Source organism: Akebia trifoliata, chromosome 11 (assembly GCF_017979445.1).
Source record: "Akebia trifoliata isolate Shusen 1 chromosome 11, ASM1797944v1, whole genome shotgun sequence".
NCBI classification, from domain to species: Eukaryota; Viridiplantae; Streptophyta; class Magnoliopsida; order Ranunculales; family Lardizabalaceae; genus Akebia; species Akebia trifoliata.
In genome coordinates this window covers 37,523,949-37,536,257 of record NC_141385.1, presented here as the reverse complement: position 1 = coordinate 37,536,257, position 12,309 = coordinate 37,523,949, and the positions used below count along the sequence as shown (strand labels likewise).

The 12,309-nt window shown below is 33.3% G+C and overlaps 2 protein-coding genes across 2 annotated transcripts; both read right to left on the bottom strand.

Annotated features, from left to right (window-relative positions):
* Nucleotides 1–2,292: 2,292 nt before the first annotated feature.
* Nucleotides 2,293–4,883, bottom strand: LOC147391495 (Heavy metal transport/detoxification superfamily protein). The gene is made up of 4 exons (XM_086460013.1): nt 4,755–4,883; nt 3,996–4,177; nt 2,836–2,923; nt 2,293–2,750 (listed from the first exon to the last, which is right to left on the bottom strand). The coding sequence occupies exons 1-4, from the start codon at nt 4,876–4,878 to the stop codon at nt 2,413–2,415; spliced, it is 732 nt and encodes a 243-aa protein (XP_086316139.1). The 5' UTR covers nt 4,879–4,883; the 3' UTR covers nt 2,293–2,412.
* A 6,455-nt stretch (nt 4,884–11,338) lies between these two features.
* LOC147391494 (uncharacterized) lies at nt 11,339–12,021 on the bottom strand. Its single transcript, XM_086459661.1, has one exon. The coding sequence runs from the start codon at nt 11,813–11,815 to the stop codon at nt 11,438–11,440; it is 378 nt and encodes a 125-aa protein (XP_086315787.1). The 5' UTR covers nt 11,816–12,021; the 3' UTR covers nt 11,339–11,437.
* Between the last annotated feature and the right edge of the window lie 288 nt (nt 12,022–12,309).

Sequence of the window (12,309 nt, the reverse complement as noted above, 5' to 3'; positions counted from 1 at the left end):
GCAATCAGGAACGTCCAGTAATTGTGATAGGAGCTCATGTCCAGCCAACAAGTTGTTTGCTGTTTGTTTAAGTTTTAACCAAATATCTCTGCATTTCAATATCTATTCTCAAAGGCTGTAAGTTATGGTTTGTGAATTATCAATTTGGCACACAAAAGACAACAAGAAGAAGAGAGGTATTAATTTAGAGCAGAGAGGTGCACTTCACAAAGATGAATGAGATAATAGTAGAAAAAAGATTTTAGACATCACTTTTTTAATGGTGTCTATAAGAGTGATGTCTATTCTTTGGATGGAAAGTGCTTATAAAAGGCAGTTTTCAGAGACCGATTTTTCCAAAAACAATGTTAAATGATCAAACATAAATCGATGTCTAAAGTTCACTCTTTTGCGCAATCCCTCCACCCACCAAAAATGCACTTAAGATTTAAAATTTGATGTCTTTAAAAAACAGTGATGTGTAAAGTCTTTTTTCTAGTAGTAGGTATCTTTGGAGTGCATGTATATGACCACAATAGCGTAGTCATTTGTTGGGATTTTTAGAATTTTGTTGTGGTCTAGTATCAATAAGGATTTTCTAAATAGAAAAATATCAATCAATTAGGTAAATTAGGAAATCTGGAATCATTTTATTTAGGCTTGATTTCTATATTTTGACTGATGAAATTTTCTATAAAACTCCTATGGGATTCATGTAATAATCATCAAATTCAATACTATTCATGTTAAGAGGTGGGGTTGTCCCTATGGATGAGTGATTAGGACTTATAAGACCATACCAAACTCAACAAAATAAAATAGATACAAGTAGGGAAGAATAAATAATAAAATATTGATGGAGATGTAATCAAGTGTAGGACCTGGTACTCTACCTATTAAAAGGCTTAAACAACAACTTTGGAACAACTAGATCGTAGTTGATGCCATCTTAAAATAAATTTTCATCAAAGAATATCAGAATTTAGCATACAAGAGGACCAAATACTGAATTATTGTCTGCATTTAATCATTTGTTTATTTATTTTTGCTTTGATAGCAAAAGTGGTCTATTGATAGAAACTGGGAAATACAAAGAGAAGGGGAGCAGTCATACAAATAGATGGAATTCTCATTATATCTCCTAACATAAGCTTTTTTAACACCAAAAGGACCAAATACTGCATTATTGTCTGCATTTAATCATTTGTTTATTTATTTTTGCTTTGACAGCAAAAGTGGTCTATCGATAGAAATTGGGAAATACAAAGAGAAGGGGAGCAGTCATACAAATAGAGGGAACTCTCATTAAATCTCCTAACATAAGCTTTTTTAACACCAATTGGAAATCTTCTATGGGCAAATTCCTGAGTGACTCTCCTACATGTGTTGCGAAGCAAGCAAGCATATTTGCTACTTTGTTCACTTCCTTAACAAAATGACTAATCAACCTTGCACTCCATGCCCATCAAGGACTTTCTGCAGTCTTTAAGCCATTTATTAGCTTTCCAATGGAAGTTGTCATCCAGCAACGCTTTGACCAATAATAAATGTTGAATATTGACTAGTCTTCGTCTAGGGAAAATTTCTACCAGTTGATGATTATCTTAATTCTAATGGTAAAAACAACATCAATGCGAATGATCATAAGGTTCTTTCAGGTGCATACCTTTTGGAGATTACTGTCATTTTCTATTAATTAGGACATTTTGATTTTTTATTTCTTTTGGGGGGGGGGGGGGGGGGGGGGGGGGGGGGGGGGGGGGGGGGGGGGGAATGTCATAGGTAAAGTAGAGATCATCCACAACATAGTTAAACATTAAAATTTTGTTGTTCCAATGGTCTAAGAATTTCAAAGGGGTAGGCTTGAGGATTTGGTTTTTAATTAGGGTTAATTTGATTGTAAACTCATTATAGTTGTTATTTTAGCTTTGTTTTGGCTTGTTCTTAGTTGTGTCCTTGATAGATTTTCTAAACCTCCTAGCTGTCATTGTATTCTATTTTCTTATCCTTTCTTTCTAATATAAATTTTACTTATATCTATCAAATAAAAAAGGAAAATGCTGAAGTAACATTGAAATTGATATCGTTTCAGACATTGCTAATGTGGATGTGTCTATGGAATCATAGATGCTTTTCATCGAGATTTTGCACACCAATGTCCCAAACTATGTTAATTTTAATGTTACTCCAGCACGACTCAATACAAGAAGGAAAAAAGAAAAACAGGATAACAAAGAAATTATTAAACAATGAATCATAAAAATATTTCACCTTGAAAGGTAAACACGAACATGGGATGCAATGGGATACAAGAAATTTTGTTTATAATATGGGTTTAATATACGAAATTTCAGTGCTAAAACAAATAAATTAATGATCTGATATCTAAATTTAAGATAAACTTGTGGCATATATATGACCCTTATTACCCATTTACAATATAGAACAAGCATTTGGGTTTTCATCACTAAACAACTGAGGGGCATAGACATAATGAACTATGTAAGGAACACTGCTTTCTTTAATTTTAACTTCCAAATGCTTTTCTTCCCTTTCATCTGTAATCCTCTTTGTTTCCACAACCTTAACATCCACTTCTTTTACAGTTTCTTTCTTTTCTTTCTTTTCTTCCTTTTTCTCGGGTTTCTGAGTCACGATCTCTGCATGTTTATGAAATTTCTTGCGGATATACTCGAGCAATTTAGGGGGTTCCATGGTTCCTTCAACTGCTAGAGTCTGTGCTTTTATATCAGTTTTGACGCTGTACACTCCTGCATGGTTCCCCAACATATGTTAGCTAGGCATCCTCAAATTAGTCCAAATTGACAAGTTTTTTCTTAGATTAATTGCTGCTACCTTTGAGTTTTAGAATCTTCCTCTTTAGGTCATACTCGCATTTGCCGCAGTGCATGTCAACCTTCATAATTGTTGTTCTCAAAATAGGCTGAAAATGATTCAAAAATTGATCATAAGGATTCCTGAAGTATACGGTTTTTTTTTTTTTTTTTAATCATCAAAATAGCTAAAAAGGATCTCAGCCAATTCTTGATATGATCACATTAGTCCTATTGGGTTTGTATAGATTCAAGAGTTAACCACGCAAAGTGGAAGGACAGTCAACCTAGTCTAATCAATCCAAATGATCCAAATTTATATTAATCTAAATCTATAAGATATGTGATGAGATGCATCGTAGCAATTGTAGAGGGATATCACACTACACTAATTTATGTTGAATATCATACCTATCTGTATCGATTTTGTAGAATTCATATTAAATCTCTTAATTTTCAAAGGAAATCTATTTGAGATACCTTAAATTTTTCTAACTGTTGGCATACTCCTTTAATTAATCCTGATTTTATATTAGAAACAAACAAAAAATGACCAAAATACCATCATCAAACCTCTAGCCAAAACCGTATTATCCTCTAAAAGTCCTCCACTCTTTGTTTGTTTTTCGGGGTAGAACTTTGATTTTAAAAATGTCCCCTACTATGTACATTTCAATGTTACTCCAGCACAACTCTAAAATAAAAACTCATCTTCAACCCATTGATTTGTTTGGCAAAGTCACTCAAAGTAAAAAACAAAAACTCTATTCATTTTCTTTTCATTGATTTAAAAGACAACATTAGTGAAAATCAAGTAATCAACTGTGCAGAATATAGGTGGAGCTGGTGATCTTCTCACCAAAATCTAAGGTTGAAGAAGAAGAATTCATAGGGTGTGGGGGGAAATCAAGGATTTTTGGAGTTTTGGCAAGATGCCATAGACAAGGGTATTTTGGTCACTTATGTTAGTCTCTAAAAGGAGACCTCAGTCAAGGGGGTATATGACCAGTTTGAATTTGAAAACGCATTCTCCAATACCTTAACGGGTATTTTTAAATTACCTAAACACTTGAGGATCTAAGCAAATATTTTCTTTTATGAAAAAATTCCTAAACAACCATATAGAAAATATAAAAGGATTTTGCACAAGAATGATTATTAAGGAAATAAATTGAAGCTTACTTCTTTGATGCCTTTCTTCTCGGATGCCAAACTGTCCTTGCTCTTAGGCTTAGGCAAGGGAGTTACCATCTCAACCTTCTTCTTGCTTATTTTCTCTATTCTTTCATGAATTTTCTTTGCATCAACCCTACCGTTCACACTAATTTCACCTCTCTCAATATCAACTTCCACTGTCCGAACTCCTGCATGATATGATAGTTACCTCTGTTGGTTTTTATCTGTTAATGATCTTAATTAGCAAAACTGACTAAATTAAATGGTCTTCAACTTCTTCAATCTTTAAGATAAAATATTCAATTTATTTGGCAACCCTTGACTTTCCCATCTAAAACCCATTATCTTCAATCCTTTATTTTGCAAAGTCGGCTAGATTGAAAACTTTATTTATTTTCTTCTCATTTAGACATAAAATACTAAAAAGGAACTTGGGTAATTCCTCAAATCTTTCATAAAACAAATGGAAATCTAGTCATCCTAACCTAAGGCTAAAGACCAGGAGTCTTTTAGGGAATAAATCAAGGGCAAGAGGTTGAAGATTGATGGTATTTCAATCATTTTCATTAGTCTCTCAGTGAAGACCACTGTCAGAGGGTATGCCATCAATTTTAAAAAAAGGTGTGGGTATCTCACATATTCACCAAAACCTGGAGGGGTATGTCTAAATTTCCCATTAAAATTAATGTAACAAAGGCATAAAAGAGAGAAAAAAAAATATAAATATATATTATATTATGTTTTCTAAGAAGAACACCAAATCACCTTGGGTTCTCATGAGAGGTTTTCGGACCTCCCTTGCACATTTTTGACAATGCAGATTGACTTTATACACAGCAGTGATCACTGCATCTCCCTCCTCTCCACCCTTCTTCTCATGTTTTTCCATTTTTACTCAAACAAACAAAAGGGAATTCGATATTTGATCAGTTTGGATATAAATCTGTACTGTATAAATGGGTTGGTGGGATTAGCTGAGGTTAGTTCACTAGCCACAAGTAGCTTGTTAAAAGAGATGAGAGTTTTCTTCAAAACTAAATCTGACTATTTCTTTGTACTCTCCATGAAGACAAGAAAGAGTCTCTCCTTATACCTAAATTTATTTATTATAGTTTTAAAACAAGTTGAGTGGACCAGGGGCGGAGCCAGGATTTAACTCATGTGGGGCAATGTAAGAGTAAAAGTTTTTTTGTGAGGGCAACGAAGATTGTAATTTTTTTTGTGGGGGCAACATAACAATGGAAACTGTTTTGTGGGGGCAACTAAGAGTGTAAAACAAATTGGGAGAGCAATAGTTCATTATTCACCATTATTATCTATTGCAATAGTTCATTACTCCAAAGAAGGTTTGAAAATTCTTATGGGGGCAAGTGCCCCCATTGCCCCCACTCTAAATCCGCCCCTGGAGTGGACTCCCTATTGAGACTTGTCTTGAGTCAACTCTTCAAAATATAGACTCAATCATTTGGGTGACTCAATGACTCACTCAGCTCATATTTTGTTTCTTTCCTCTCTTTTTTTCCTTAAAAAAAATTAATTAAGGAGGAAGGGGTTACTTTAGTTTTTAAAAATCATTAATTTGGAGAGTTTTTTAGGGGTTTAATTTGAGTTTTTAACCCAATAACTCAAGAGTCATTGAGTTGACTCAATTTGAGTTTAAAATGGGTTAACTCTGAAGAGAATTGAGTCATAACTGATAGCCATTTGAAAAGTACTAGTTTGAAATTTTACATGTACTACCAATTCCTGGAGGGTAAGTAAGGTGGGTTGGAACTTAGTGCTATGTGCGGCTCTCGGGTCCACAGGCCCAGATTGTTTGGTTGAGAAGGACTGCTGGGCTTCGTCGAGCCCTTAGACCAACCCTATACCTCTATCGAATAGAAGTCAACTAATAAGCCCAAATTCAGGCTAACAAGTACAGGATGAGAGTTCAATTTGATTTTTGGGTTTATAAAAATAAAAATCATGCACTTTTTAAAATCAATGGGAGGGAGAAATTTGGTATTGCATTTCATCAAAATAGTGGTCAAATCTCAATCCTTGTTGAAAAAATTGGTTGGATAAGAGAGAACTTAATTAATTTTATAATTTGGGGCTTACATCCATATTAGCTGAGTTAATTTGACACATTTCAAAGCAACTTTAGATTAAATCTCAAGAATTTCTCCTTGTACATATTGTTCTCCTTTTGATTCTCATTGTGAAAAATATTGGATATAGAGGCATCGTTGCCAAACCACGTAATTCTTATTGTTCTCTCAGTTTTTTAATATTTTATTTGTAATGATGTTGAATAGGTATCTCAAAGCACAATGCCTTTGGCAATCTCCATTCCGATGAAAACCAAAATGTTTGATTTTGGAATTGTTAGACAAAGAATCTCCGGTAGATGAGCTTCAGAAGAATCGAAGAATTCAATTAGCGTCTCAAGATGTTGCTTGTGTTTGAAGTTGAAGGCGGTAGAGTCTTGGAACCACCTATCCTTTTACTTGCAACTTTGCTTGAAAAATTGGATTGCACTTCTATAGCTGATATCTTAATTCTAGGAATATTGAAATTCTGTCGCTCCAAAGAGATATTGATTTATTCACAACTTTTATTTTATTATGGCTCCAAAGAGGTACTAACTAAGTTCCGTAGAGAGACGTGTTTTAAATACAAATGGGCTTAAGCAGAGCTTGGTGGGGCCAGAATGAGTCCATTAATGGGCTCAATGCCACATTTGGGACTTTGGCCATGCTAAAATATAGAAATGTTTGATTTTTTATTTTATTTTTTTTAAGTTCAAAAAAAAAAGAGTTTGGTTTCGACCAAGACCTTAGGCACTGCAACCATTACCAACCTGAGCCTCATAACTATATATACTGCATATTGCTTCTCAGGAAAAAAAAAACTTTGAAGCGGGCGGACAGCCCGCCACCTCCATTGGATTGCATGTGACATTTCTAAGGAGAAATTTCAAATTTTGGGGAAAATGTAGGGGCATGAAATAAATGCGAAATGCCACGTGCCATGTAACAAGCAATGTTCCTCACATTTTGAAGCGGGCGATCCTTTTACTAGTGCTTTTTTTTTCCTCACTATTTCTAAGTCTTGCCTTTGATGAGCTCTCTAATCTTTTGAAATTTCCAAATTTACAATTTTTGCTAGGATTAAGATTTGTAAAATGGAAAGTTTAAAGGAGTACTTTTAGCGAGTAAATTCTATCGATTTGGATTTTAAAGCATTTGGGTTTGAATGATGACCTATATTAAGGTGTTGTTTGTTAAACTGAAAAAAAATAAGTACTGAAAAGCATTAAGCGCTGAAACTTATAAGCGCTGAATTTAAGTGCTGAAAAGGTTGTTTGTTACACATTGCTGAAGCTGGTAAATTGTCTTTATTACCCTTACAATCATATTATACATTGTTTACTTATTTCAAATCCCTATTTCTTATCAAACACAATAAAATATATTATTTCTTATAAAATTAAAATACAATTCATTTTTAAATAATAAATAATACTCAAATCGTCAATTTATAAGTAATAATTTCTGTTTATAAAAACCCATAAATTTCAAATTAAAAATAATAATGTCATACAAGTCATCAAAATTTGAAATCAACATTAAAAGAACTTAATTTTGGATAAATAATTTTCGATGGAATTGAAGGATGTGTAATTATAAAAGTACCCTATGAATTAATAAGGGCAACTCACACCATAGTCAATTTTTTTGTTTTATATGGGTTAAAATTTTTTGAATGAGCAAATTTTTAGTAAAGATGGTCTATATGATCTAGAAATCATTCTCACCAAAAATCAGTCCATTTTGAAACTTCTAACTCATCAAAAATAGTTTTCAAAAAAAAAAAAAAATGGACGATTTACGGTTCTTGAACTTGTTTTGAAAGGGTTACAAGTTTCAGGATGTGCTGATTTTTAGTGAGGATGATCTCCTCTTTGTAGATATCATCCTCATCAAAAATCAATTTATTCCAAAACTTTTAACCCATATAAGACAAATAATTTAGCCATGGTGTGGGTTTATTAATTTGTGGGGTGCTTATATACTAATGAGGAAATCATCCTTACCAAAAATCAACTCATTCCAAAACTTTTAACTCATATAAGACAAAATAATTTAGCCATGGTGTGGGTTTATTAATTTGTGGGGTGCTTATATACTTATCTATGGGATATAAGAGGTAATATCCTTTTTAAGAATAAGGGCATACTTGTCCATGCTCAAAAAAACGAAGGGCATATTTGTCTATGTCTAAAAAAGTGAAGCGCTTACCGCTTCAGCACTTTTTTTCAGCATCAAAATAGTGCTGAATTTTTTTCACTTTTTTTCAACAATAAGCGCTGAAAAAATAGAGTAAACAAACGCGCTATTTTGACAGAAAGTGTTGAATTTAATTTTTTTTAGCAATAAGCACTGAAAAATAGCGCAAACAAACACTACCTAAGTCTAAGATTGGGCTTAGACCCATAACTCAGTTTGTTCGACGCATGGCAAAACAACTTTGAGGTCTAGGGTTATAGTCCAGCAGCTTACCCATAAGTAAAACTATTTATTATAAGATTATAAAGAAAACCTACCTGATACTCTCATTAATTTTATTTCAAAAGACATACTATACACCATATTGATCACCTTAGTACATTGGATCTCCATAATAGGGTTCGCAAGGGGTTGATGAAAAATGCGTGGAAATGCCTAAATCTTGAGTTGAGTCAAGTTGGAGGGTTGACGCGTTCTTCTTCAAAGCAAGTTATGTTTTTTTTTTTTTTTTTTAATTAACATGATTGGTGGAAGACTTGAATGTACAAGCCCTTACTTGTACTTGGGTCTCGAGGCCGATTTGGTTGATTGAGTAACCTACCTTAGTCCTGTGAAGATCAATGGACCCGCTTGAGTCCCAATGACAAGCGAGGTCTTAATCGGTTTCAATTCAGCTAGTTGAAATATGATGGGACTCTTTTGTTTTTTTTTTTTTTTTAAGGAAATCATAGGTTAGGCAAAAATCATTTTGTTTAATTTTTTGTACTTAAGAATTTTTTTGAAGGCCTCAACCGTTGTGTTCTTCCAAAAGTGACATTAAGCTTCAAAATAGTAACTTGGCAACTTAGGAACTAGAAAGAGATCCAGCTTTCTGGAAGTGGTAGAAACTAGTTCCCTAGCCCCTATTTTGAAAATTGCCCACTGGTCCCTAATTTTTCATGCCATTTTCTGTTTTTTTTTTTTTTTTTTTTTTTTTGAACATGATGCAACAAACAAATTCCTCCCATTTTACTTAAGGGGGTACGAAAAGGAACAAAAAAAAAAAAAAAAAAAAACCTTCTATACAAGGGTGCCTTCTTAGACTTACATTTTGGGCTCCAAGGCCCAACGGATAATACAATTTTCAATTGGGGTCAATGCATTCATTTGGAATGTGTGTCCTAGCATATCTAGTCGAGAATATGCATGCAGCTAATAGGTGGATTACGGTTATTCGATCTTCAAACCTCGATGCATACCAGAGTACACAGGTCATAAATTGGTGATTGAATTTGATGTGTTCATTCCCGACACTTGAAATAAACGATCTCAAACCGTAGAATTACTAAGCATCGGAGTTTGATATTTTTGGAGGTGGGGTGGTTGTGCAATGGGCTATGAACCGCAAGTGTTTGTGCATTTTAATTCATTTTTTTTTCATTGACCTCTTACAAGCATTTGATTGAATAAGAAAAGAAAAAGTAAATAGTACAACATATCCAACGTGGCAAAAGAAACACATAAATAACAAATAAGATTAGAAGGCAAAATAGATTTTTTTTTTTTTTTTTTTTTTTGAAAAATGATCAAGTCAACAAGAAGGTTGAACCTAACTTCCTCAATGAAGTCATCAGCTGTAGATACGTGATTTTTGAATCCGAATATCACTTTCACGGGATTTAGGAATCACCACCATTCCTTTTTGTAAGAAGGTGTGAATGGTCACCCGGAATGTATTTTTCGAAAAAAGAACATTGTTTTGATATTTAGTGACTTTCATACGAATAAAATATCAATCCACCTAAAATCTAGGTAAATGGTCTAATTAGAGAGAGGGGAAGGTATTAGGTATCCCTTTCTCTCATTAAATAATGGTAACTTCGAAAAGCATGGTTATCTTAAATAAATAAAAGAAAATAGAAAAATCTAATTAATCGACGATTTTGTGCCCTTCGAACAAAGGGGCTTTTAATGTCATTTTAAACTAGGAGTGTCATCTTATTGAGAAAAGAGACCCTACCATGTTTTGCCTTTAGAAAACAAATTTTAGAAAAATGTCGACTTTGCGATTATGGGTCTACTCTCATGGAATGAAAAAGACCCAATTTCCTTTAGCCTCAAAATGAGTTTTTGGTGTGTGCAACTTGTGATTAAGCATTAAAAATGATTTTCTTTTAAAGGTGGTTATAACCCCTACACTTTCGACCAAACCGAAGTTTGATCTACTGAGGGTAGGGGAGGGTGAACATTACATTTTAAAGGCTTCTTAAAATTAAAAATTAAAGAAGTGAAAGAAAGATGAGGGATAGAAAGGGAGATGGAGAGGGAAGAGAAAGGGTGCAATACTATGTCGAGCCCAACTTGAGGCTAGGACCTTCCCTCTACTTCTCCTTTTCCTTCTTGTTCTTCTTGAATCCTTAGTAGAGTTATATGAGTTTATCTTTGTCTCCATGGGCTTTATATATAAGTCCATTAAATGGGTTCAAATCACAATACCAATCCTAGGAGGCCAATATTGGTATCTAAGAAATTTGTGTCTTTCTTCCGCTCAATCATAAAAAAATCACAGAATTTTTGTGTAATTATGAGGAAAAATCGTCAAAAAAGGGGTTTATTGAAAAACCGATGATTAACTAAAATAATCATTTGTTATTACTAAAAACCAGTGATTAATTGAATTATTCACCAATAATTTATAAAAATTACTTACTTAGTTAAAGGAAGAAAAAAAAAAAAAAAAAAAACTGAAAACAATTTTTAATGTATCCCCCCCTCAATTTTTTTCCTGGCCTATCCTACATAACTACGTATACCCAAAATTTCCTGAATTTATCCAAATTGACAGAAATGACCCCAGCCAAATCCAGATATATAGGATTTGAGACTACATAAAGAACAAAAATTAGCCTAAAATTGGGAATTTTTTCGATAATGGGCTTTATGGATCGATGCCAAGCTCAAATCCGACAGCTATTATTCACCACCAATGAGGTTGATTTTGAGGGGAAAATATCATGATTTTCAGGGAGATATTTCAATAATAACTATATTTAATAATATAAAGAACACACCCTTTCTAAGATTTAAAAAAAAAAAGTATACATGTTAACAACAGTTTTTATTTAAATTACAATCAGTAGGTCCTTTTATAGAGGAATTATATAAAATAAAAGTAAAATTATACCTTTCTTTGAATTTCTAACCATCTTGAGCATAAAAGTCTATAATATCCTTAAGATTAAGCTTAAAAAGAGAAGAACAATCATTATACATCAACCACAGCATATGCTCGAACAAAATCGAATCAACATCGACGAAAATTACCCGTTTCTCTTCAATTTTTTCTTCAAATCTCCCCTTGTTATCCTGTCTCACCATATTAATCAAGATTCGAAATGGGTCTTCTTCTAATACAAATGGATCAACCAAGAACTTCTTCTTCTCCTTCCCAACCACCACAGTCACCGGATTATCCAACCCGCAGATATCATCGTCGTTTAAAAGAGGATTGTAGCCTAGTCGTGACCCCATTGAACGTCGTCGCCATTTTACAATCGGAAGAACTAAGCAATCCATAAATTCTTTATTCCCTAGATTGATCAATTGTAGAACAAGATGTATAGAAAGTGATGAATTCTAGAGTTTTGAGGTGAAGAAGATATACAGGAGTCTCTCTCTCTCTCTCTCTCTCTCTATTTGCTTCTTTGTAGTTTGGGTTTTTATTTATTTATGAGAATTGGATTGCTTGTTTGGAGATGACAATGAAATGGCTAAGACTGGGTCGCTATTGAATTGGCCATTCCAACGGTTAATAATAAGATTTATTTATAAGTTATAATTCATTTATTTATTTTGGAAAAGTGATATAATCAGGCATAATTTTTAAGACCACGTAAATTAGATTCATGATATTGGAGAAGCAAAGTTTGATTCCAACCCCTTGGAGAAGGCTACATGTGGCATATATTTTTGGACCCACTAGTCGATCAAAATACTTTTCTAACCTCAAGTGAATGAAGTTCATGTCCAGACGGAAGAGAAAATAAAAATTTTTCAAATTTATTTTGTAT

Bases quoted from the DNA above. Each gene is read 5' to 3' on its own strand.
- LOC147391494 (XM_086459661.1), bottom strand. From the start codon at position 11,815: ATGGATTGCTTAGTTCTTCCGATTGTAAAATGGCGACGACGTTCAATG.
- LOC147391495 (XM_086460013.1), bottom strand. From the start codon at position 4,878: ATGGAAAAACATGAGAAGAAGGGTGGAGAGGAGGGAGATGCAGTGATC. The intron at 2,924-3,995 runs GTAAGCTTCAAT...AATCATTTTCAG, and splicing joins AGAAGAAAGGCATCAAAGAA to CCTATTTTGAGAACAACAAT. The intron at 2,751-2,835 runs GTAGCAGCAATT...GGAACCATGCAG, and splicing joins GAAGATTCTAAAACTCAAAG to GAGTGTACAGCGTCAAAACT.